Source organism: Esox lucius, chromosome 10 (assembly GCF_011004845.1).
Source record: "Esox lucius isolate fEsoLuc1 chromosome 10, fEsoLuc1.pri, whole genome shotgun sequence".
In the NCBI taxonomy this organism is placed as follows: Eukaryota; Metazoa; Chordata; class Actinopteri; order Esociformes; family Esocidae; genus Esox; species Esox lucius.
Window position 1 is genome coordinate 5,874,005 of NC_047578.1, and position 27,948 is coordinate 5,901,952.

The window sequence follows — 27,948 nt, forward strand, 5'->3', positions numbered from 1 at the left end:
CCAGATTTATATGAAACGTTACTCACAGAATTAGTAGTCCACCATCAAGTGTCTTTTACTATGTCAAAAAGCCTATTTTCCAGACAATTTATTAGTGGTAAAGCACTCCCTGTTCTTACAAATCTTGGCTTAGTTCATTTGAGTGGTCTGTCAGGTTTTGGGGGTGTCAGTAATCGTATTTTGTTGCCTTGTCAAGCTGGTGCTTTGTAGGACGTATCTTGACATCGACTGTCCCGAGCCGGGGACTTACGGTGATGAGGCAGGGCGTTGATGAAAAATAGGGTAAAAAAATAGTTTTAGTAAAATATATATATTTTTTTATTTGAACACCTTTTTAGAGCCTGAAGCACAATGGAAAAAAATATTACACAATCCAGATATGGAAAGTGTTTAAAGACGCACAAGAACACTGGCTAGAACATTATATGTTGCCATGGGGGGTCAATTGTTCCTGCTTGTAACGCAATGGAATACATGTGTAGATACAAAAGAAGCTTTATTTATTTATGTTACCTTTTCCCCTCTATACATTAACTGTCATTCCCGTATCATCTTTTTAGGACTTCAGACTCAAAGAAATAAGACATGGTAATCCAAAAACCAGGGGACTTAAGTAGTGATTTGAAAGTTACCGAGCCCTAACAAATTAATAAAATTCAACCTAGAAGCATGCTGAAAACAGTGAGCCTAATATCCTTAGTCCCAGATCATAATTGGAACACGAGTAAATTAGAGGACTGCAGTCTGAATAAAGCACCCAGGTCCATCCTGAGAGGAGAGTCAGCCTAGGCCGTTTGGAAGCAGGCTTGGGCCCAGACCCGGTGACCGCCTCATAGTATCATCTGAATCAGCCGGCAGTCACACTGGGTGAACGGAACGACCCAGAGAATGACCAGCGCCGATCCAGACAGCCCCGTAGTCCCAGGGAGCGACACCATGCCCGGGCCGGACCCAGTGTCAGCTACGCAGCTTCTCGGTTGACGCTGAAGATTCTGACAGAGTTGTCGGCCCCGGCGCTGGCCAGCTGCACCCAGACGTCGTCCGCCGGCGCGCGCTCACCCACGCCGTCGTCCCGCTGCCCGGCACGGCCCACCCGAGGCCTCCAGCGCAGCCTCTTCACCGTTAGTGTGTGACTCTGGCTGGAACGGGGAGGAGTCGTCAAGGAAACAACGGAGTGGTGACATACTGCCGGACCCAGTCACAGCGCATTAGCGTGACGCGAGGCGTCCGTAAGCAGCGTGTGAACACACTAAACACGCTAAGTGACCCTCTGGTCAATGCACCAGCCATTTGTACTCACCTGGGGAGGCCATACTGGACAGTCATTTGACTTTTGGGCCCAAAATGATTTCTCATTGAAAGATATGACTTTGAGGAGGGTTGGATACAGAGAAATAAAACTGCAGTAGCAGAACAAAAAGACCAACGTAACACACCCGAAACGTGTGTGTGTGTGGTGGTGGTGGGGGGGGGGGTACCATTTCTAAAAATTAAAAGTGTGACGAAACATTGGAATTATGTTTGTGCGCATGCATGCTGGTGTGTGTGTGTGTGTGTGTGTAAAGGATACGAGACGTCCGTCTCTCCGTATCTGCTCCAGTCTGCCGCTTCAGCTCCAATAGACCCCCCACTGGGTGTCCACTTATACAACAGAATCCGACCGCTGTCCAGCCCCACTGCCAACAGGTAACTGGAGGAACATCAATCAACCAATCAATCCGTACTGTCCCCATATAGAGTGTTAAAACACACATGCTAAAGGGTTTGAAACAGAATAAACAAAAACAAGTCATACGAAAACCTAATCACATTGCAACTTCAGGAGCTGGTTGAGAAAAATTTGCCGCTTACAGATGATTTGCTATCGATCGCACCCTAATGCAGCTACCAGGAAAGAACACATACATGCACAATGTCCGAAAACTTCTCTGTCCTTACATGGCTTCTAATGCGCTGTGTGTACCTTGCTACCATATGGCTCACGTCGGGCCAATCACTGCAGACCTACAGAACTATGGAGCCTCATTGGTTAGGGGTTGTTGTATTAGTGTGGTACCTGAGGTCAGGGCAGAGGAACGGGCAGACGGAGACCGCCGTGGCCGACTCCTTGACATCTAATATGGAGGAACAGGGCTGGATACCCGGGCCTTCATCAGGACAGTCTGATGGCCTGCTGCATTCTCCCCAGACGATCACCTACAGATGGAAATGTCAACCAAGCTTCACCTAGAATGCCAAGCCCAGTCCCTGGGGGGCCTCCAAGCCCAGTCCCCGGGGGGCCGCCAAGCCCAGTCCCCGGGGGGCCTCCAAGCCCAGTCCCCGGGGGGCCGCCAAGCCCAGTCCCCGGGGGGCCGCCAAGCCCAGTCCCTGGGGGGCCGCCAAGCCCAGTCCCTGGGGGGCCGCCAAGCCCAGTCCCTGGGGGGCCGCCAAGCCCAGTCCCTGGGGGGCCGCCAAGCCCAGTCCCTGGGGGGCCGCCAAGCCCAGTCCCTGGGGGGCTACTGCCCTGGAGGAACTGGGACACCCAAACAAACCATGAAAGCAGAATGTGGACAAGCTTGGCCACCTGGAAAGTTGTCTTTCTGTACATATTTAAACATGTGGATGCGCAATCTTCATGTCAACTCATGGGGACAAATTATCTTTTATGGTCTTGGCATGACGTGGTACCTATGTGGTAAAGACCAGATCAGACCAGGTTTCTAATCTTTATGGAAGGCAGGATCCTCTCAAATGTAATCATTTTGCAAAGTTTTTTGTTATCCTGATACCAGTATTTTACCATGTTATGTGCTGGTCAATGTAAGGAAATATCATTTCTGGGATATGGTTACCTTTATCTGGTTGAAATATCACTCAAATGTCCTAAAATGTAACTACAAAAAGACAACTTCACAGCCAGACAGCTATGTTGAGTTTTGATTGGTTACCCTGTCGGGACATCACCTTGCAGCCTCTGGCTACCCCGACCTAATTCTCACCGATCTCCACCCATTTAAGTGAATAGGACGTGGTGTTTCACATTGCGAGGCCACCTAATACTACTAAAGGGGTGTGTGTGGTGTACTGTAACTTTATAGAAACCCACAGCCAGTAGAAGCCTAAACAGGGATTTCTATTTGTGATGTGGCCCATATTAAATATGGATGAACATTGTTTTGGATTTAAGAGTCTGTCGCAACGCTATATAAAAGCAGAATTCTTAGTCTTCCTTAACCCAATACCTTAATTTACTGAGGAGCTTGTTAATTTAACGAACCACCTTTAAAGGCTGAACCCAAACATGGGATTTAACATCATTAAACTGATGTCTTGATGTCAGAGGAACATTTTGCTGGAGATCAGAGCCCGAACCGTTGTGTCTCAGTAGGGAAGAGCCGACCCAGGATTAGGTCCCCCGTATCTCTGATTCACGATCATTAAAAAAATACAGATACGAGACGCTTTGTGAACAAATCAATAGACATGGTGAACAGACCTCGGGTTTGCGATAACCAGGCAAGCTAACTTGACCCTACATTTTATAATGGCGTAGAGCGGGGTAACGAGCGTGGGCGGCATGGGGCTGTGATGTTCCATAAAACAATGTTTTTATTCGTCAGGCCTTCTGACAACCCGGGATTTTGCATTGGATTCAGCGCCCCAAAAAGAATCTAAAATCGTCCTTTGCAACAGTGTCCCATAGTTTCAGAGCCGAGGCCCGTTCTATCGTGGGGTTAAATAAGCTTTGCTAGGACAAAACAAGTAACGTCTGAGAACAACCCAAAGGTTTAACCACCAGTCTACAGCAGTTACCTTCCGGTCTCGACTCGACGTCACAAAGAACTTGCTGTCGGAGGTCCAGTCACATGACCAGATGATGCGTGTGTGCACGGCGGTGTCCTTCCCAGTGTGCGTGAACAGAGAGAAATGGGGTTCTGGAGGAAAAAAACAAACACATTGGTAATATTATTACAAACATCCATCCAGCTTGCACTCAGCATTACCACTGAAACACTTAATGCACACAAACACAAACAGCCCAAATGTTTCCAATCCAGCTCTGCAGGAACAGTGAATCCCCCCGACCCTGAGGCCCAGTGATCCTCTCCATGTCGGCCTCTAACGTTAGATGTGACGCGGTGCTGTCAGAGCTACCTTATCGGTTCCCATTCAGGCTGGCTGCCTGGCTCTGTCGGCCTGTAACCACGTGTCGGTAACATCTGAAACAGGCAGTCACTGTATAACCGACTCTGTCTGCCTATAGACAGCCCTGCATGACCCTAATTAGCTACTGACATCACAAAGGCAGGAAGCAGCACACGAAGAGACACTGGCCCTAAGAGGCCTGCTGGACACTGCTGGGCTGTGCTGGATAGGACCCTGATTGGCATGTCTGGACGAGTAAGTAGACAGTGTGAGAGAGTGAGTGAGTGAGTGAGATAAGAGACAGAGCAAGGGAAGGAAAAAAAGGGAACGTTTCCATTTGATAGAGATGTGAAGGAGGGTGACGTGTGAGGACAGGGAGCACAGGGCGTTTGATCAGGCCTGACACTATCTAAACTCCTCTGGTCTGAGAGGACTCTGCCAAACTAGTGTGCGTGCGTGCGGGCGGGCGGGCGGGCGTGCGTTAGGCTGAGTAATTCAGCGCTCAACAGAAACAGACTGCCATCGGCCAGGCGCGGGGGAAACCCCCAAGGCTCCAGCAACATAAGCGGAGAGAAAAAAGAAAACCTGTTGCTCTGCCGCTTAGGGCAATGGCCCTAGAACATGCACATAGCTGGGTTCAGAAGAGCTACGGAGACGCTGGTTGTATAATGCAAGAGGAACATATTGGTGAATCAGCTCAATCTGCCATTTAGTTTGTTAGCGGTATTCTACAGTGCTAGCCTTTTGAAATCAGAGATTCAATCCCAATAAAGAAATAGAAACAGGCCTCAGAGTTCGGTGAGACTGGATAAAGCTGAGAGTAATCAGACTGAAACGCAATATGTTTTCAAAAGAACATTCCTAACTTAAACTGGGCTAACTTCAGCTAAACTATGATGTGGCTGCTTGAACGCACGATATGACCCTGAACCACACTGACAAATTAAAATATAGACAGACAGACAGCCAAACAGGCAGAGACAGACAGCCAAACAGACAGACAGAGAGCCTTGACTCACCTGTGTCGGGCAAACTATCCCGTCTCCACAGCGACCACGTCCTGTCACGTGACACGGCCAGCAGGAAGCGCCCATCGGGGGAGAAAGACATCTGGGTGACTGTGAGACTGTGGCAGGGCAGAGCCTGCAGCTGGCGCCAGCAGGTGGCGCTCCACAGCAACACCGCAGCATGCTCAGCCTTAGAAGCCTAGGCCAGAGAAGAAGAGAAGCAACTAGCTCAGCACATGGAGACTTTTTGGGAGAAAACATGTCCAAGAATGGACACTGCCTTTGAATTCTTTTTCCCCCTAGTACAGACATTGCTATTAAAAAATGTCTAGTGTGGACACACCCACTGAAGACAAGCAACGCTGTAATACACTCAACAGATTTCATCATTACCAGATCTGTCCCGATGATGCGCTTACAGTCATGCCAATGAAGTTGGAAGCCCCACCCAGTCGACAACATTAAAAACAGTGGGAAACCCTCACAGAGGAAGCCCTGAGGCGCTTACAGACTCCAGTTTGAGGAAACCTGTGGCTTGGCTAACCTTAGACGCCTAGCACCAGAGAAGAAGCGGTTGGAGAAGCGACCCCCAACTAGCCACTGCTGACCACCCAATAGGCTCTCAATGACCAAACAACTGCACTACTCGTGTCCAGGACCAATAAGGCCCTTTCTCACACTGTGGTTGAATAGGAATAAAATAACGAGAAGGTACTTGAGTCAATTCCCTGTTATTGTTGTAATTTCAACACAGAAAGCGTGTGTGTGTGTGTGTGTGTGTGTGTGCGCGTGCGTAAGTGTGCGTTTCCTTTTGCAACAGTCACATAGTAGACTAGTCACATTACCTTACACGCAGACGCCACCACTGTCCTCTGGCTGTCAGATGCCAGACAGAACGTCTCAAAACCATGTCCATACCTGGAGAGTGAAGAGCGGGGCGGGGGAGAGAGAGACGGGGCGTGGGGGAGAGAGAGAGAGAGAGAGAGAGAGAGAGAGAGAGAGAGAAAGACAGAAAAAAAGAACGGAAGAGGAGAAATAACGAGAGTTTAGCCGTCAATGAGAACACGTGATAAGTGTCAAGTAGCCAAGCTTGAAGCACAATCGTCTCGAAAGCGCCGTGAGGCGGGCACTTTTCAAATGCCGCCTCTGACAATCTACCTGATAGCGTCAACGGTGCCAGGCTCCAAACAGGGACGCGTGGGGACAGGGGCTGTTTTCCCCATGGCACCATAAACCCTAGGAAGTGCCCTAATTTAACCAGGCCCCATGGGGCTCAGAGTGGTTCACACCGCGGAGATTAGGGTGCCGTTTGGAAGGCGGGGAGCGGAAGGTTTATGGCACGTCATAGTTTCCTCAGATACCACTCAGGCGAGACAGGAAGCTTAAGACGACACCGAAACCGTCCATGTAAATGGGGCTGCCAGAACCCGTGGAATGAAACGATGATGTAGACGACTCGCGGAAAGCAGACAACGCCGACGTTTACCACCAGCAGTGATGAGCCGGGCTAATTCTCTAACCTCTAATTGCTTTCAGTTTGCTGACAATTGACTTCAGGTTTTAAATGTCAGCAAACCACAACAACAGATTAGCAGCAAGCCCAGGTGGAAGGAACATCTCACCGTATAAAACCTGCATATTCAGAAATACACTCGAAACAGACACTACTGACCACCACAGAATCCTTGGACAGCATTATGGCATTCAGCATTACCATCATATTTAATTTCATACATGCATTCCTTGCCAAATGGGACTTAGTAATGTATTTTTTTCAGAGAACACATTATCGTTGACATTTTAGTTATTCAATGAACTATCCCATCCAGATTTACAGAAGCATTTTGGGCTAAGAGCCTTGCTCAAGGGCACAACATGTAACAACCGGTCTTCTTTGGGTTTCGAAACAGCGCCCTTCCAAGACACCGGCCTGACTCTTCCAATATGCTGGCCCGAGCCTCTAATGTCTGGGCTATATGCCGGCCCGAGCCTCTAGTGTCTGAGCTGTATGCCGGCCCGAGCCTCTAGGGTCTGAGCTGTATGCCGGCACGAGCCTCTAACTGCTGGGCTATACGCTGGCCCAACGAACGCAATTGCGGTAAATGTCACAGCTATATGTCATGGGAATGCAGGATTGACTGGAAAATGAATTTAACATTGCCGGCAAATGGAGGCAATATATTATGTTGGGGGAGAGTAGAGGCTCATGAGACTTTGGCTGGCTGGGGGCTGAGGAAGTCCATTTTCAGACACACTATGAAATTGGCTGTGAAACAACAAAACAACCAGCTGTATGAAAGACGTATCACAACCAAAATGGACACTAATCACCAAAGGTTGAAATGACACATGCCTGGTGTACGCATTAGCAAACTGGGCTGAGCCCATAGTTGAAGCTTGTGCAAAAGTTGTACTCAGACATTGAGCAAATCAATTCTGATCTTTTGGCAAAATAAATTGGATGACTGACGTTGTAAAAAACGACCAGTGTTGGGCTTCCTGTTCGGGCGAGAATTCATGCAGATTGATGAAATGGACCGAGCTGGATAGAAGGATCATTTGACACGTACAGTTTCTGGACTTCGGGCCACAGTGTGTTTTGGAGGAGATGGTCCTCTGGAGGTGGTTCTGAAACAACATGAACAAGACAGTCAGTTCCACAAACATACAGTATTACATAACAAATGCACACAGTCGACAGCCTTGAAGCTAAATTCAAGCATAAAGCATTTTCAAACAGACAACATTTTAAATTGTATTTAAGTGGACTGTTATGACTTTCTTGTTTAAAAACCTTAATGCTAAGCAGGTATGGACGGACGGAGCAGAAATTAGAGAGGGAACAGAAGGAAAGAGAGAGTCAGAGAAAATCAGAGACAAGCAGGCAGGCCGACCGCCTCAAGACAATGTTCTCTTGTATTCTTCACAGTGCTCATCGTTAGCATTTAGCTCCAATACATTACACTCAACTCCCTATTTCTGAACAGCTATTTTGAGCAACTTGGCTTCATCTCCTAATTTTCAACGGCTGTTAGCTTTGAGGGATGCTGCAAAATGAGACTCAGATTTACCCCCCCCCCCCCCCCCCATATCCTCCACCCACGCCAAAACGACTTCACTTCCCGCCATCTACTCTGCTAGACAGGGCCCCAAATGGGCCCATATTCCCTACATAGGCCTACTGGCCCTGGTTAAAAACAGCCCCCTGCAGTCTGGGACTGTAATTAGAGAGGCTTATGTGATTGCAGTGTTACGATATTAATTACTCCGGGCTACAAGATGGTGTGTGCGCGGGAGTGAGTGTGTGTTGGTCGAGGACTGCAGGGAGCAGGCATCGAGGCAGTTCTGACCAGAACACACCGCGTCTCTGATTGGCTACCGGAGGGCGTGAGGGGAGGGATTAGTTTGGGAAGAAAAAGGAAAGCCTTAGAGAAAGTTAGTCATTCCATTCATTGTGTAATGAAGAGTGTCTCTGCACTACTTCCAGTCCCAGTGAACGACAACACCTGGCCCGGTTTTCCCAATCGCCAAACGCGCTGCACACCGCCAAACGCGCTGCACACCGCCAAACGCGCTGCACACCGCCAAACGCGCTGCACACCGCCAAACGCGCTGCACACCGCCAAACGCGCTGCACACCACCAAACGCGCTGCACACCAGCCTCCCAATAGGAAACATTATGGTTTAAGGTGTTATGTTTTCTTAACCAGCCCGGACCTTCTATTACTGACATCCTGATACACTACCTGTAAGTGTGAGAGGGTGAAAGTATGACTCTCGGTATTGGTCGGAAACACCGTTGAACCCAGACGGATCCTCCTCAATGGTTTTGGGAGCCAGATCGCCTGTCAATCAAAATGACACACACACAAAAAAAGAAAAGTCACCATCCGCCAGACGTACGAAAACATTGACCATATCCAGAGAGCTCCGTGTTCAGAACGCTCCTATAGACGTACCTTGAAACACAGCCTTATTGGAGAGGCCGAGGGCAGGAGTGCTGGCACCTTCCGGTAGTTCTACTGCGTCCTGGGAAACGGACACATACACCGGGGTCAAATGGAGTTTTCCCCTGGACGCCACGGCTGACAGGGCCAGGGGCACTGGACGTGAAATTACAAAAACTGAGACTAAGCCCTAAAGGAGCCATGGCAGCTTAATGTAGGAAGCCGCTTGGGGCTGACTGACCCACTGTATGACCAATAACAAACACGTTATATTAGGTTAGTACGGCTTCCAACAGCATGTCGGGGACTACTACTCACGCCGGAGACCAGCAGACTTTCCAGAGGGGCGCCGGAAATGTTGGCAAAGTTCTCCACGAAGTTCCGGGGGGCACGGAACACCCGGAGCACCTTCTCATCGGCTCCAGAGACGTACAGGAAGCGGCCCACCATGGCGAGGCACTGCATGTCATAACCATGGATCTGGGGCCGGGAGATCTCGTGCCAGGAGGGCTGTACCTGAGGCACAGAGCACAGCCGGGTCACAGCCTGTATCTCACACCGTGTCAGCATTCAATACGCCCAGGGGTACAGTGGGTAATGGAGTTCAGAGCAAGGGGTTAGAGAAGATGACGGCGACAAATTAGCACACGTAGCTTTGAGCGACGTGTCTGTTTTCAGGGAACGAGTCTGTGATCCCGACAGAAGGCATTATGAAAAGTGGTGCCGTTCTAACGCGAGCAATTCTCTTCAGAAATCACCTCAGAAAGATAGAAGCAATTTGAAGTGTGTGGTGACGTTGCCCGAATATGAGACGCGGAGAAGCGCTGCTGTTCTTAAGATCTTCCTGCCAGACACACACACACACACACACACACACACACACACACACACACACTAGAGCAAACACGAAGTGTGGACTCCTTTCAATCTTAACAAGTCCTCTTTGAGAACATAATGAACTGGCAAATGACTTCATCTTTACACACTGTTAAATACGCTAATGTCTGTTAAAATGAACCGGGCCACAATAAACAGAGTTAAATATTCAGAACAGGAGGGCGATATTCCAACCTGGTCTCAGGGGGAATACGCAGACTATTTCAGGTAAATCTTTGACAGCCGAATTTGTAAGATATACTACGTTAGGTGAAGTAACGTTAGAGTAAAATCCAGAAAAGAAAAAATTTAAGTATCAGGCTAACCTTAACCCCAGAGCTGTGATACCGAACGTTAACCCAACCATAACATTAAAATCCACCTATATTGTAGCGACCTTGGTAAGACCATTACTCATCCCTCCAGATCCTTAATTCCTCTGTGGAGTAGTGGGTAGGACGCCTGATTGCAGAGCAGAACGTCACTGGTTTGAAACACGGCCTGGATGTATTGTGCAAATTCCTAATGTATGACACATTTTAGTAGCGTTCATAACATCTACGTTTTCATAACGTTCGTAACATATGTTTGTCTGGCGTTTGTAAGATATCATACACTTTAATAGCGTTTGCAACATAAGTTACATTTTTGGCAGTTCGTAATGTATTATACTGGGTGCCATGGATTTATGTAAAATAGTCTTCCCAAGACCAGGTTGGATATTCAGTCATTGCCAGTTGAAGCTATGGAAGTCACATCTCCAGGACATGGAGAGAAGGTTATCGGGGTGACCTTTACCTGTGTTTGGTGCTTCCTCTTCCAGGGTGTGAGAAGCCTGGCGGTCTGGTCGGACCCGACACTGATGACAAACTCCCCTTCGGGGTCCCAGCACAGGTCCTGCACTGCGCTGAAATGACCCGATATCACCACGCCAGGGCTCCAATCTCCCTGAGACCGGAGTCACAAAAGAATAAAGTTATTTCAGCCAAAAGGGGCGACAGTAGCTACTGAAGGTATACCATACATATTCATCTCTCTGCAATATGAAAAGGCAAGGTGGCTAAAAACTTTACCAAGTTTGAATATTTTGCTAGACAGCAGTAAGCAGTGTTAAACTGACTAATGTTTCTTACTACGTTTACCTCCATGAACTGTATGGCTTTTGCCACCGGCTGTTTTATCAGCTTATTAGCCATTCGTGAATGACATTGATACAATGACTATCAATATAGCTGACGATAAACCTTTTTCGTGAAAAGACGAGAGAATCATGTACCCAGCAAAGTTTTTGTCTGTCCTGAACAAATCCTAATGCACAATTAGCTTTGATTGTAACACGAGTCAAATGTGGGACCTGTTGTTCAGCAGTCCACATATCTTACCACTACGCTATTTAACAAGGGGTAGTCAGTCACTCACTCCCTCACTCACTCACTCACTCACTCAGTAAGACACTCTTCTAGGCCGGCTCCGCTTACGCTTGCCGGGCGGCAAATATATACCCGAACAAAATAAAGAAACCAATAGGGTGTTTAGTCAGCCACTTCAACAGTTTGGTCTGACATACACTCAGTGTCAGAGCTCTGCAAGCCTCACTATGCTTAGCACAGTCTCTCTCACTCTGGGTTCTCTCTCACTCGGGGTTCTCTCTCACTCGGGGTTCTCTCTCACTCGGGGTTCTCTCTCACTCGGGGTCACTGTAACAATCTGATTTGAATGGTACCACGGTCCAGTCACTGGGGAGGGTGTCTGCGTTAATGTACACTACCTGGACTTGTAGATGAACGGAAGTCTCACCTGTTGGGCCACGGGCCTGGGCCCAGAGACGTAGAAATGAACAGAACCAGAGACTCACCTGTTGGCCACGGGCCCAGAGATGCAATGCTCCATGGAATGCGTGGGCCAAGATCATGGACCCATCAGGACTAATCTGGCAGCCATAGAATCCCAACGTGTTTCCCCCCACCTCCCCCACACGCACCTGGAGAACAGGGAGAGAAATGGGTCGTTTGTCATCATCAAAAATAAACCCATGGCTCCAGACAGTCCACCTGAACCCACACACAAACACTCACACACACACACACACACACACACACACACACACGTCTGGCCTCAGCTGTGTGATGAGCAATCCTCTTTTTTTGGTTCAGAACCTCCGCGTCTCTGCAGTCTCCCAGTAGGTCCAATGAAAATCCACACGGTATTGTGATTTTTATTGGACCCTGCTGGAGCAGTTTGGGTCCCATCTTCCGGGTCACACCCCCCAAAAAAATCTAAAATAACTCAGCGTTTGAGGACTGGATAGCGAGGCAGAGCGTTAAGAACAGAAGTGAGGGTCACCCTTTGAAGTAACCTTACAGAAGTAAGGCTTTTTATTTTTTCACAAAAGTAACCCTGCCTCAGTATCATCATTGGACTCTGGAAGCATTGGGATTTCAGGGACACGGAAAAGACAACAGAAAAATAACGTTTTGGCTACGCTTAGGTGTTTTATGCCTGTTATGTTAGCAAGGTGTGATCGCTGATTCGGGCGTGCCCATCTTCTCGGAAACTACAGCAACGACTACAACCAGGAAAAACTCTGAGCCTTGTTCAAGGCTGGATGGGGAGGACTACGGACCCATCATTACTAACAGATACTGTAATCCTGAATATCAGAGCAAAATTCCACCATGTCTGCTTGTGTGCTAAGACAGGGGGACAAACTAATAAGACAGGCCAGGCAGACGGGAAAAATGATGCAAAGCTGTTAGACTTACTATGAAAAGGAATGAATTGTGTTTTTGAAATTAAATGTATCCTCTAATGCGATAAGGAAAGCACTAACAGCTCTCCATATTACATTAAACAAATGGGCTCCAAAAAGGGCATAGCTCAAGAACATATTAAGGCTAGACTAGGATTTGTATAAATTGGATTTGGATGAGAGCCTTTAAGGCTTTTTGCACTACGATATATTTCCTAATATGTATTGGGAAGAAAAAAATAAAAATAAAAACACTTGAGCCGACAATTTGGTAAAATAAACATGTGAATATTGTATGATGACCGTCAGACCTGTGACAAGGAGGAGCCTCTTCAGCGTGACACACCTCTGACATGATAACATTCAAAGATGATTGGATTGGAGGGAGAGCATAAATATGGGAACAACTGTTATTTCTCGGCTTTGTGCAGCTAATTGCACCTCTGTATACCTCATGAAATGCGTCTGGACTCTTAGACAGGTCAAGCTGCTGCTTACGCACATCCCTTCGTTTCAGTCCACCCCAAACTGCAAGCATGAATTAAAATGTCATATACATTAGGTAAAATAAGAACAATAGTTCTTGTTTTTCTCTCATAGACCAAAAAGGCTGACCTGGGAATTTAATCGCTTCTAATACCAAGTAGAACACCCTAATCCGTAGGAAGAGCACTACTTTGGACAAGGGATTCTAGAGCTCTGTAGGGAATAGGGTTCCATTGAGTATTCTTCTTTATTCCGGTGTGCACTTTTTATGACTCTACAGGGCTGGATAAAAAGAACATTTCAATTTGAAAATGATCAGTAATCCGGACCCGAACAGTGAGAGTAGTAAAAATAAAAATCTGTTCTTTCAGCTTTACAGCCACCAGCAAGATAAACTTAATGAATTTATGTATAAAGAAATTATGTAGTTCAATGGAAAAATGTGCTTTGTAGAAACTAGAGCAAGAATGCTTTCTTTTCAGCGAGGAGTGGGCGGCATAATTCTGACGCTCAAACGAGGGGTGATCTAGACACAGGTCTACTTCATTATAATCGAAAAGGCAAAACTGACGATTTATAAATACGGGTCCAGATTTGGACAAATTAGCAACAACCAAATTAAGACGACTTAAGTGGCAAACAATTTCAGGCAGAAAGGATTGTGGGTGAAAAGAGGATTAATGCTGAGTGATAATATAACATAACAAGAAAAACCTTTCTGCACATTAAGTCGTCAAACGTACGAAAACATTAATCCCGGGGCTGACACTAACAACCATGAACAAACAATATTAAAAGCTCATCAAAACAACACGAGACAGACGGAGCGGCAACACCTCATGGTGGGGTTGAGTAACCAGAAGCGTGTGTTAGGATTAAGGTGCAACACCAACAGGAGACCCTCAGCAGCAACATCAACCACAACTCACCACACCAGTGGCACTAAACTAAACCCCCTCAAAACATGACAAAGGTAAACCACCACAACTCACCACACCAGTGGCACTAAACTAAACCCCTTCAAAACATGACAAAGGTAAACCACCACAACTCACCACACCAGTAGCACTAAACTAAACTCCTTCAAAACATGACAAAGGTAAACCACCACAACTCACCACACCAGTAGCACTAAACTAAACCCCTTTAAGACATGACAAAGGTAAACCACCACAACTCACCACACCAGTAGCACTAAACTAAACCCCCTCAAAACATGACAAAGGTAAACCACCACAACTCACCACACCAGTAGCACTAAACTAAACCCCTTCAAAACATGACAAAGGTAAACCACCACAACTCACCACACCAGTAGCACTAAACTAAACCCCTTCAAAACATGACAAAGGTAAACCACCACAACTCACCACACCAGTAGCACTAAACTAAACCCCTTCAAAACATGACAAAGGTAAACCACCACAACTCACCACACCAGTAGCATTAAACTTAACCCCTTCAAAACATGACAAAGGTAAACCACCACAACTCACCACACCAGTAGCATTAAACTTAACCCCTTCAAAACATGACAAAGGTAAACCACCACAACTCACCACACCAGTAGCATTAAACTAAACCCCTTTAAGACTTGACAAAGGTAAACCACCACACCTCAACACACCAGTAGCACTAAACTAAACCCCTTCAAAACATGACAAAGGTAAACCACCACAACTCACGTCAACAACATCACATCACTGTCAATTGAAGTTAATTTTCGCCTTTAATTCAAAGTGAGGGGAAAGAGAGAGAAGAGAGTCCTTGTGCTTCCTCAGGACTTTGGCCCTGGTCCAATCCAGCCAGAACCATCCCATATCTGGTCCATCTTTAATTAGCTCACGTTAAGGGATATGAGCGAATTCCACCATCCTAGGGATCGTAATCAATTGTCCCGAAGCTTTGGAAAATGAGAACTCCATGCCAAGGAGATTACTACCGACCTCACCATAATCAATGAATACACACATTTCCCTGTTCATTATTAATGCAGGGATAATACGCAGTAGTATCTATATCAGCATTCAGATCATCATTAGTTATCAGCGCCAGTAGTTCAGTCAGTATTTTGGTTGAAATTTGAATAACCACGCAGACAGTAGCTTGACAATCCAGAGACCCGGCCAGAGGAAGTGACACGTGCGACCAGAGGAAGTGACACGTGCGACCAGGGGGACCCTGCATCACTTACAGCGTCCCTGCTGCTGCCTCCATTACTCTTCCTCCTGAAGAGGCCCGGCCATCAATGACCTTCAAAGACACTACCCCCTGTCCTAAGGCTGCGATAAGGCGGAACTAACGACGACAATAAAGCCGTTCGCTTTCGAGTGGCACCGATCTCCCCCGGCCACGCAGGAGCCGGGCGGCGGGAAGAGCAGCGAGGGGGACGGGTGGTTGTGCGTGTGTGGGCCGGGGGGGGTTGCGGTGAGAGACAGATGCAACATTAAGCAGATTGATTTTCCTTCTGCACACAACAGCCCCTCCATAGATCATGCAGAACTCAGAGTCATCGGTCTTGTTTACTTGAGGGATAACAATATGAACGTGGGGGAATACTGGGCCTCACCCGGTGCCCGACGGGTGGAGGGGGAGGAATAGAACAAAAAGGACAGGAAAAAGGGGATGGCATATTTAATTCCTCGAGGAGGAGGAGGAGTACTGAGTAATATTGGCTGGCACGTGGGGACGTGGGGAGAGTTTCGTATGGCGAAGGGCTTTCTCAGAATTCCTCATCTCTGTCCATCCACAGGTTAAATGGAATAAAAATATGGTTCCTCTGTAGGTTTCTTCCCTGTAGGGTGTCTTCTTGGGCCTGGGCCAGTGTGCTATGCCTGCTCTTTGCGTTCTAGACTGGGTTACAGTACAGAACAAGACCACTGCACAAGGGTGATCCCGATTTTCCCTGTTATCGATGTTTTGGAGTACAGTACTGACTTCATTTTGCCAAATATCTTTTAGGACTTTTAGAACTCAAAAAGGATGTTGCTACACTGTGTGAGTTATGAAGATCTTGACAACAACGCATTCTTGTGTCACGTCCATGTTTTTAATACTGCTACCTGCTAAGCAGTGTGTACACACACACACACATACACTCTAATTGGCCCAACCCCGCCCTTCTCCATCGCTCCCTAATTAACAGTACGGCTCGTTAGTACTTAGTGCTTTACTCTGCAGCGGGCACAGCCACCCCACTGTTTTCCCCGTTATTTTTGACCAATTACTCTAATCATCGCGGAAGGGGGTGAGGTCTCTTTTGTAAACCTTAATTAGGATATAGCCAAGGCCGGTCATTTACTGTCTGGTCTTCAGTTCAACAAACTCTGAGGTTAAACTCTAAGGGCCGTTGAAGTTCTGGGGGATGTTAGAGGGCCGCTGAAGTTCTGGAAGATGTTAGAGAAACATCGTAATAAAACATAAGCCTAAGCAGCGCCATCCCATTACTGAATCTGCCAGGGCTGCACCATATCACCCTGCACCCCATTGCTTCCCTCTGAAGCTACGCAGGTTCGTTCCTGGTCGGTCCCTGGCTGTGAGCCTGTGATGCTGCTGGAAGTGGGTGTCGGAGGGCCAGTTGGGGGTCTTCAATCTGGTTTAAATCCAGTGACAAGGACATGCCGGTTACGACCAAGGTCAAACAAATATAATGTCGTCGATCGCCTGTGAAGTCCTTCCTTTGGTCTTCTTCTGGACAGGTGGGCTAAAGACCTGGGACATCTAATCAAGGAAAAGCCTTCCTGATCACAATGATTAAGATTTAATGTAGCAACTGGACAGGTCATTCATGTGCCAATACACGCCCCATGTCATCAAAACCACTGTGAACAAACTTGGAATGTCCTGGGTAACTGAGATATGATAGTGATTCTGTTCACATATTTAGGCACAAATAACTTATTACACAGCTGTAAAAACAAATTGCAAAAGTCCTTGACAGGATTTTTTTTTTAGTAAGTTGCTTGGCACCAGCCCCAATCGATTGACAAAGCCAACGACTCTAGCAGTAGCACTGCTTTTCTCAACAAAAGATTTCTTACAGCAAAAGTATTTGGATTGGAGGTGTAAGGACGAACATTTGTGTTGAAGTCGCTCCCATGTGTGTGAGAGAGCGAGACAGAAAGGACAACCCAGCTGCTGTGAGCTCAATCTACAGCCTGGCATAGGACGGAAGACTAACGATTGAATGTCAAATCCCTTTTTTTTTTTTTTTTTTTTTGTTGGAACACCACAACAGCAGTGAAAGACACAAAATGACAAGACACAGCAGTTATGCCTCAGTTTAACATCAGCACATATCAGACGCTACTGAAACAGCAGCACTACCGTTGCAGAGGAACACCGTAAGAGGAAGAACAGGTAGACAGAAAGAATACAAAAACACAGGGGGAGGGCCAGAGGGGCGGTCCTTATCCAGAAGGATTTGAAATACACCAAAGCTGTGAAGACACCTGCCTCCCAAACGGAACCCTATTGCATATGTAGTGCGCTACTTTTAACCCGGGCCAATTGGTTTGGGACCAGAGCCTCCCACAGACACTGACCTGCTCGACCCACACGCCAGAGCCCTCCTCCGGAGCCCAGAGGATCATGGTCTTGTCCATGGAGGCAGAGAGCAGACTCAGGGACTGTTGCGGTCTGCCACCTTCGGGGGGGGGGGGAGAGAGGGTCAAAATGAAGGGCCGGGATCAGGTTCCTGCCCCGCCCCGATTCCCAACCCCAGATATACACACTAAACTGACTCAAGACCTGCCCCTACGCAGTGAAAAGTGAAATCTAAAAGTCGAAAACGAATGTCAAATAAATCTTAACGCTACTACATGTTGGAATGCATGTTGCCTAAAAAAAAAAAATCTGTGTGACTAAGTTTAAAAAAAGACAATTTCTTACCCCACTTTGAGAACACATTGTTCTACTTAAAATTACTAAGTAAAATGTAAGTAATTTTTGACTCATGTCAAGAAATGTCATGTTGTTTAGATATCACTTTTTGCAGCATAAGAGACCACTGCACTTTTTTCTTTTTCTTTCCAAAAAAGTAAAAAAGGAAGGTTTTGAGTGAGGAACAGAAGGGTTAAAATTAAGAGACCACTGTGAATTGGAGGTTTCAGTTCCTCACTCAAAACCTTCCTTTTTAACTTTTTTTGTAAAGGAAAGAAAAAGTGGTCTCAATTTCTTCCAGAGCTATATTAATATACAAACACATAAACAAAAAATAAAGAATATATGTTTATATGTTAAAATAAAAAACAACTGATCAAATAAATCTAAATATATTTATATTTTAGATTCTTAGTATCCACCCTTGGCCTTGATAACAGCTTTGCATTCTCTCAAGCAGCTTCATGAGGTAATCACCTGGAGTGCATTTCAATCAACATGTGTGCCTTGTTAAAAGTAATCTGTACAATTACTTTCCTTCTTAAGGTGTTTGAGCCTTTCAGTTGGGTTGTGACAAAGTAGGGTTGAGAGATAAAGATCGATGGCGATAGCTAGCTAGATAACACACACACACACACAGAAGAATTCTGTCCATCCCGGTCCGACGTTGTCTACCTTTGATGACAGGCAGCTGCCAATGTACTCCATAAACCCAGTTCTCATGGCCGGCCAGAACCGTCTCGAGCGTCACTGCAAACAACGAGGAGGCATCTGTGGGAAGAGGACATGGAGGGAGGTGGAGATGTAGGCTCACTTCCGGGAGCCCAAATGAGAGCAAGTCCCCTTCACCTGCTCAGTTGATTTAAAGACTTATATGACAGACACTGAACACAGACACTGAACACAGACACTGAACACAGACACTGAACACAGACACTGAACACAGTCCTTCAAGTGACACCGGATGAAAGTCAAGTTAACTACTTTCTAGAAATTGAACAGGCTTTCCCACCATTCCCTCCGTTTGTCACACATTAGTGTTGCCATGTCAAAGGCAGGGATCCTGGTGTATTATGGGCAATCTTGGCATGTAAGGGAGTAAAAAGAGGGCGGATGGCATAGCAACACTGGTCACCCACAATAAATCGGCGTACACCTCGGGGCATAATGTTCACTTGGACAGTCGGAATAAAGTCAATGTAGAGCATTCCAGAGGTCCAATAAATCCAGAAGTTCACTATCGCCTGTGATAACTTAGCAATGGTGATAACTTACTGAGACAACACGTTTCATAATGGCACCGTGGTAGCTAGGGATCAAACAACCCCAAAACTTCACCTGATTAAAGTGACACACAAACCTAACGGAGGTCGGCACCAACACTGGAAGTTAACATAACATTACTGTCGCACGGACGCAGTGTTTCCCGCTAGACAGGCATTAACAAAAACCCAATTTAGCTGACACATTTTTGTAATAAGCCCTGTTGAAAGGGCCCCTCACCGCTCTCTGTCAGTGTGAAGACGTCCTCCCACATCCTGATGGTGCACACATCCAGATGGTCGCCCTCGGCACCAGACTTGGCAACCAGCTTCCACACCCGGATCAGACAATCCTGAGCACAGCTGGCCAGCAGCAGATCGCCGTCTGCCCGGGACGTGGAACAAGTGAGTATTTATACAGCAGCAGTGTGTCTACTTTCAACTGAACGTGTACGCCCCACTGCTCCCTATTAATATGAAAGCAGTACGCTGGCAAAGGAACGGGCAAGAGGGGGTTTCCAGAATATGACCTATAAGCAATGCAATTAAAACAGTGATAATGAACAAGGGCACACTTCGGAAGGATGAAGAGCTCATTGGGATGCAGCCTTTGAACCAGAGCAGAGACGGTCAAGGGCAGATTAAAAACACCACTTTGTACGATTCATAGTCAACAATCTACAAAGACTCGGTAAAAAAAGATCTACGCATTTCGTATAAAATAAGGACCATCTATTGTTTATCGCCTGGCCTCATGCGGCCAGCTGTCCGTTTCAGAGCATGTACTAAATGTGAGGCAACTATATTGACACAGTTGGTATTTGACTGCATGTCATGACCGCCTGCTGGACGGACGGAGGGAGGGACGGACACACAGACACACAGTTTAGTCACATTGTTAGCCTTTATATCGATATCCTGTTCAGGATTATACTTCTAATCCAATCCCTACATGGGCACTGATCAAACAGAGAGCACCCTAAAGAGAATAGATGCACTCTGGGTGGACGGCTGAGAAAGGAGAACGCTCCCTTCTTGCATCCAGACAGGATAGACTTGTTCTGCCGAAGGTTGGAATAAAGAGTACTCCCGGAACGCAGCGTCGGAGAAAGGCTGAGAACTGAAGAACTGACAGAGCCCTGCTGCACCAGAGTCATGCATTATGGAGAGATGACTGTCTGCCAATGTGAACTCACATTAAAAGACACGTTTCTGGTTAGTCGGGGGTGCGTCGTCACATCATTTGTGTGTAGATAAGACCACGGCCAATGACTAATGTTGATTATTAGTTGGACTAATATTGATTTTTCGGGTTTGTGTTTGCCTTTGGAGTCTACTATTGGTGTCTGTCAACATGACAGGGCTAAAGAGGTGTCAAGGGAAGTCAGGGAAGACATTCTGATGAAAAAAACATTTGGGAACATATAAAAAGAAGGATTTCTATACATTCACCTCGTAGTAACTCTTGATTACAAATCTCTTGTAGTATAGAGGTGGGGGAAATAGAACAAAATGCAACTGGTATCCTATTCCCGCATAATGTTTTTGTTATACTCTGGTTAAAGCAGCAGATGACCTGGGGAATAGGTTGCCATTTGCTGTGAAGTTTCCTTTTCACCACCAATGGATCGACAAGCTTGGAGCAGGTCAGGGACTGAGTGGGAGGAGTCATGTAGCGAGGTTTGGAGCAGGTCAGGGACTGAGTGGGAGGAGTCATGTAGAGAGGGCTGGAGCAGGTCAGGGACTGAGTGGGAGGAGCCATGTGGAGAGGGCTGGAGTAGGTCAGTGAAAAAATGTGAGGAGTCATGTGGAGAGGTTTGGAGCAGATCAGTGACAGAATGGGAGGAGTCATGTGAAGGGGGTTGCAATAGGACAGTGACAGAGTGGGAGGAATCATGCAGAGAGGGCTGGAGTAGGTCAGTGATAAAATGGGAGGAGTCATGGGGAGAGGGTTGGAGTAGGTCAGTGAAAGAGTGGGAGGAGTCATGGGGAGAGGGTTGGAGTAGGTCAGTGAAAGAGTGGGAGGAGTCATGGGGAGAGGGTTGGAGTAGGTCAGTGAAAGAGTGGGAGGAGTCATGGGGAGAGGGTTGGAGTAGGTCAGTGAAAGAGTGGGAGGAGTCATGGGGAGAGGGTTGGAGTAGGTCAGTGAAAGAGTGGGAGGAGTCATGGGGAGAGGGTTGGAGTAGGTCAGTGAAAGAGTGGGAGGAGTCATGGGGAGAGGGTTGGAGTAGGTCAGTGAAAGAGTGGGAGGAGTCATGGGGAGAGGGTTGGAGTAGATAGACCCTAGTTGTATCTGAAGTGGCTTTCTAATCCCCATGTAGAGCCCTACCAATGACCAGGGCCATAGGGATCCATTAAAAGCAGCGCCTAATACGACAGACATAGGATGGCATCAGGGATTTGGCCCTGAAGAGAGGACTGTAATTCTGGAGTTGGTTACACATCTCACTGTACCAAAATCACCAGCTGGGTACACAGACGATGCCAGCAACACTAATTTGCTCACACCGTTACTGCTTACTGGAAGATGCATGCACGAACTATAGAAGTCACAGCAGGTAAAACAAGGCAGTGAAGAAAAAACGCTTAACACTGCTGAGGTCCTCACCCACGCACGTCCACTCCACGCCACGGATCCAGTCCTCATGTCCTTGCAAGGACAGGACTTCCTTGAACTGCGAGAAAGAAACCGGAAGCAAATAAGAATTGAAAAGTTTAACCCATAGGCCATTTTAAAATTCAATATCCCATTAGTTTGTTGGCTTACCTGTCCATTGCCCTTCACATATAGATGGATCCTACTATCGTCACCCCCGCAGGCCATTACAGGAACTGCAAAAATACACGCATTGAGTTGGTCCTGTCACACTGGCTACACAAGCCAAGCCGCAGTATAACACATTAGCATTTACCTTGTGCTTTTAATACATGAGAGAAAAGGGAGGCAATCAAACAGGCTGCAAAGCATCAGAGGACGGATATTTGAAAGGGGAGGTTAAATGATGCACGGAACACTTCAAGCACAAATTGCATTTTCAATATGACATTCAGTTACAAGCATTGAAGCAAAGGACCAATGGAGATGGACGATATGATGTGTATGGGAGTGGGGGGGGGGGGGGTCACCAACAACCGTCATTAACCCGTCGTTCTGGAACAGCTCACCTCTGCTGCCTGGCAACAACGCAAGCGAGACATCCATCATGAACCCGTTCCCAAACGATATGGTCTGGATGCACTCGGCTTCAGGGAGAGTGGGGAAGAACAAGCAAATTATAACGGGTCACAAATATAACACTTATGTATGAACATTACAGTGATTGGGTTCCATACATCACCAAGGAGCAGCACCTAAACCAACCGCCAAGGTGAATTCATTAACCAGCGTTAACCCACCCTACGGCCGGGGAGACGTGAGGAAGCTGACGGCTACAGTTAGGTCGGGAAACAACTGGACACGATTGAGACAAGTTTTGTTACTTTGGCTCTTCACCAGAATATATTTAGTCACAGTTCAATTATGAATGTGGGCTTAAAGTGCCGTCTGTCAGCTTTAAATTGAGGGTATTCACATTCAAACTGGGGGAAGAGTTTAGGAATTACAGCTCTTATATGTTGCCCCGTCTTTTTCAAGGGACCAAAAATAATTGGACAACTGACTTAAAAGCAAAAAAGCATTCCATCACAGAGATAGCAGGAACATTAGGAGTGGGCAAATCAACAGTTTGGTAAATTCTCAGAAAAAAATAACGCACTGGTGAGCTCTGCAACACAAAAAGGCCTGGACGTCCACGGAAGACAACAGTGGTGGATGACCGTAGGATCCTTTCCATGGTAAAGAAAAACCCCTTCACAACATCCAGCCAAGTGAAGAACTCTCTCCAGGAGGTAGGCTTATCATTATCCAAGTCTATCATAAAGAGAAAACTTCACGAGAGCAAATACAGAGGGTTCACCACAAGGTTGAAACCAGACTCAAAATAGAAAGGCCAGATTAGACATTGCCAAAAAAAAATTTTTTTAAAAGCCAGCCCAGTTCTGGAACAGCATTCTTCGGACAGATGAAACTACGATCAACCTGTACCAGAATGATGGGAAGAAAGAAGCATGGAGAAGGCTTAGAAGGGCTCATGATCCGAAGACTACCACATCATCTGTAAAACATGGTGGAGGCATTGTGATGGCATGGGCATTGTTAGATTCTGTCCAAGTTTGTTCAGAGTTAGTTAGCTTGTGTTAAGTTTCTCATGCCCATTTCCTATCACCATGCATGGTTTCCAATGACAGAAGACAGAAGCAGCCGGATGTATTCTGAAGTGTATAGGGATATATTGTCTGCTCAGATTCTGCCAAATTCAGCAAAGTTGATTCTAAGGCGCTTCACTTTACAGATGAACAATGACCCAAAACATACTGCGAAAGCAACCCAGGAGTTTGAGGCAAAGAAGTGGAATATTCTGCAATGGCTGAGTCAATCACCTGATCTCAACCCGATCGAGCATGCATTTCACTTGCTGAAGAAGAAACTTCAGGGAGAAAGACCCACGAACAAACAACTGCAGTAAAGGCCCGGTAAAGCATCACAAAGGAGGAAACCTAGTGTTTGGTGATGTCCATGCGTTCCAGACTTCAAGCAGTCATTGCCAGCAAAGGATTCTGAACCAAGTATTGAAAATTAACATTTTATTTATGATTGTGTTAATATGTCCAATTACATTTGAGCCCCTGAAATAAGGGGACTGTGTATGAAAATGGTTGCAATTCCCTAAACGTTTCATACAATATTTCTGTTCAGCCCCTTGAATTAAAGCTGAAATTTTGCACTCGAATTGCATCTTGGTTGTTTCATTTCAAATCCATTGTGGTGGCGTACAGAGGCAAAAATATGAAAATTGCGTCAGTGTCCAAATATTTCCGGACACAACTGTAAGCATCACAAGATCATTTGTGACACCGGCTGAGATTTCAGATAGGGCCTAGGTCCCTTTGGACGCTGTCTGCAGAGGTGGTGGTCTATTCTCCCCCCACAAAGAAGAATAATATTGCTTGTTACCCGCAAGCGTTTAGCAGGTAGCAACACCCTAGCTGGCCAACATTGGACAACACCTGGAGGACAACCCCATCCTGCATATCAGTTCCTTTCTCAGTGAACTGGTTACCCACAGAGTCCGCCCAGGCCACACACGCTAACCTCCATGCCGTCACGTAATTGGTCAAGCATGATCAGGACATCATGAGAGGGACGACACAAGTTCATCTTTACAGCGACGACCCATCGCATGCTATGATTCAAAAGACAACACCACCTCATCAGTGTTTCTGCTACCACAACCCACCAGCAGATGTCAGGATAGGTGGAGAATCCAGGACAGATAAACTCAGATGTCTCTCTCACTACAAGCTGAACCCTTGTCACAGAAAAGAATCTAGGGGCAATATCAGCCAAGGACTTGTTCGGAACAAGTAATCTTGCATTAGGTACCCTGATTCGTTAAGCCTTACGCTTTCTACAGTATTTGAGATGACTACCACAGTAGACCATCGAAATACCGTTTAGCACCCCCATTGTGTTCCTGGTAACAGAATGCAAAAGGGTTGACATTTGGGATGGGTAAACCCCAAGTCTTACCTTTACTCCCAGTGTGAAGCCATAGTCTGACAGTGGAGTCGGAGGCTGTGGATGCGATGAGTAGCTTATTGTTGTCCAGGTGAATGGCATCCACGGCACACACTGGTCCAGTGTGTCCAACACACTCAACCCAACCAACAAACCCGCCAAACTGAGCAGGGAGCACAAATAAGAATTAGAGGGGATGAATAGAAGTCAGCGCGCCAATGGGTTCTGATGACCCGTCAGCCGTGCCACGCGCTTCTGACATGTGACATAAGGAATTATGTCAGCTCTGTTCAGGTTCATGTTCCAGAAGTAACATTTGACAATGCTTGGCTACTATGCACGGACATGTAGAAACTCCTGAAGCAGGCGATATAGTGTCTTCATAAGTGGGAATTGCATCGGTTTGGGGGACCGACCAATCCAAACCTAGCACAAAATCGTTTAAAACATTAAGAATTGGTGATCCATTCACTTTTATTTTTATATTATTCCCCTCCTCTCCGAAAACATCTATTTTCACTGTATTGAGACCGAATATCCTGCACTGGCTGAACAAACCATGTAAATGTGCTAGTCATTAATCTGAAAGTCAGATAACTGTGCGCTCAGAGCACTGGAGAACACAGAACACTTTTTTTCTAGCAGAGTTGTGTCGACCACTACCTGGAGGCGACACAAGATGCCAACTGCTTTCAGATTGCCAGGTTGGACATGGATTTTTTTTTTCAGCCATTTGCAGTCTATTTACATAAACTGGGAAAAGTTGTGTTGTCATATCCAGGCCAGCCATCAACTTGAATAGCTGCTCTGTGGGAGCGAGAAACAGCGATTTCCTGTTAGGACTCTCTTCTAAAAGATTCCAAACTGTCAAAAACATTCCCTTTTGTTTAAATCAAAAGCGGTGTTAAACTTGGCTACAGTAGGTCATGGCCAAGTTGTACAGATACATATCTGAGTTATCACTAGAACCTAATGGTACATGCTGGAATGACAAATCAATGGGGGATGGAGATTTCAGAATCAGACATACATTTTAAAAAGTGGTAGATGTTCTTCCCGATCGTGTATTATGCTCACCTTAGATAACAACCAACATTTTATAACACACACACAAACAAACAAACCCAGCTTAGAGATGTAAAGTCACAGACTCAGGCCCAGCTTCATCAGTAAAATATGATGCTTCTAGTAACGCAAACTCACCTTTCCATCCTCAGCCTCCCACACGATCACTCGATTGTCAGACCCACCGGACACCAGATGAGTCTCTGTGCCTGTACCAGTCAGTAAAGAAGACATCAGTGAAGAACGAGTCTGTCGACTGAAATTTAGACAGCATATTAAAAACAATCCAAAGCATTTGATATCAAAGCACTGGATGAGACATTTACTGACCACAGTCCTCCCTGTGTACCCACTGAACAGTGTTCACCCTTCCGGTATGTCTATTTAGGACGGCAACAACTTCTTTCTCCTGTAGAATGGTTTGTAAAAAAAAAAATAACGCTGAATGTTTAAATAAATATGACTTAAAGGAATGGCAAGACTGACACCTAGTCAGAAAGTTGATAGTTGTTAGCATGCTATGCTACCTAACGACACACTAACACGTTTCAATTGCGAAATATATATTACCAGTGGGTCGTAGAGAGCGACGGAATAACATGTTCCATATGCAATGAGCCCCCCACGACCCCATGAAAGTACATTTGGGGTACGATTTGCACAACATGCTATATGGCATGTTTCTATAACGGGCGCCGCCATCTTGTATCCTGCTCAGCAGTACAGTTACCGTAAATACGGGTGGAGTACAGATTGAGCTACAAACGTTTCTGGAGCTGGAACACTGGCTTCCTGTATATCTGTATATGTTTCAGGAGTTAATAAAGCAGACATTCCCTAATTGCATTGTTTTACAATAAAACACACAGCCCACATTATAACATGCGTGTAACAACCCCTCTAGATGAGAAAGCACAATCGAACTCACTCTTCTGATTGTATTATTGGCTAGACTCCAGTAGATGGTGCCATACACTCGTTGAAAAAATAACTAATTGGACGATAAACCAATGCCAAATTGAATAAGTTAATTTGGGCTGGGGTAGATAGTAGTGAATGCATTAAAGTTTTATGTATGTGTAAGTATTTTGGTATTTGTGTCTGAGAAATGATTGGGGGGCACATTGCTATCATAGCACAGCTGTGCCCTAGCAGTGTAGCAAGGGATTAGATAACACACTCGATATACAAAAGGGACATGCACAGTAAGACCATATTCACCATAGCGGCCTCCAAAACAGTTCGACCTGTAATTTCTGGTTGCCCAGTCAGTCAACCAAGGCCGTGGGAAAGACATTACTGGACCGTTTCCCTGGGAGTGGTTTGGGCTTTGGAAATTATTTAGTGAGCATAGAGGCTATATTGGGTGCTGGTGTGTAATACAGTAAGATGTGGTATGGTGCTCCAGATGAGGTTGAACTTTCTTTTTTGTGAAATACACCAAGCAGTGCTTTGAAGAATGAACATAAGTACAATTCATGCGTCGGGATGAGTATCGCAGCCTTCTGTCATTTTGTGGCGTGGCTCTTGCGTATCCTCTGTAGGCCTACTGTCAGAAATGTTTATTTGCCTGTCAAAAGTTATGACATGAAAGGGAGAAAAAGAGAAAGCTATCTTCAGACAGCGTGAAACAAACAGGGTCATGGCAGAGGTCCCTGCAGCGTATGATCACAGACACATTTGAATGTAAACGTAACCAAAGCAGTAGGCTAAACACTCAAGGAATTGTATGTTTGGTAGGTTTACCCTGTCTACTAGAGTCTAACTGCATTTAGTTTACCACAGCCAGCTGGTCAGTTCTGGGCTGTCAGAAATGTCCTCCAGATGAAAATAAAAGAGAAAAAGGTTTTAGGCGACAGTTTGGTCAGAAGCAGATTAAAAGAAACACTTAGTGGCATGGTCTTAAAATACAGATTTTATTTTCTTAGTCTT

General features: G+C 46.2%; 1 protein-coding gene across 1 annotated transcript; it reads right to left on the reverse strand.

The window, feature by feature from the left end:
• Positions 1–479: 479 nt before the first annotated feature.
• elp2 (elongator acetyltransferase complex subunit 2) lies at positions 480–26,909 on the reverse strand. Its single transcript, XM_029122833.2, has 22 exons — positions 26,587–26,909; positions 26,347–26,425; positions 26,155–26,225; positions 24,964–25,114; positions 22,500–22,577; positions 22,102–22,166; positions 21,943–22,009; positions 19,576–19,719; positions 18,748–18,843; positions 17,736–17,836; positions 11,812–11,937; positions 10,755–10,904; positions 9,399–9,596; positions 9,093–9,162; positions 8,880–8,978; positions 7,703–7,760; positions 5,978–6,050; positions 5,145–5,331; positions 3,793–3,914; positions 2,057–2,196; positions 1,571–1,690; positions 480–1,139 (listed from the first exon to the last, which is right to left on the reverse strand). Exons 1-22 carry the CDS (start codon positions 26,716–26,718, stop codon positions 962–964), a joined length of 2,505 nt encoding a protein of 834 aa, XP_028978666.1. The 5' UTR covers positions 26,719–26,909; the 3' UTR covers positions 480–961.
• Positions 26,910–27,948: the final 1,039 nt, after the last annotated feature.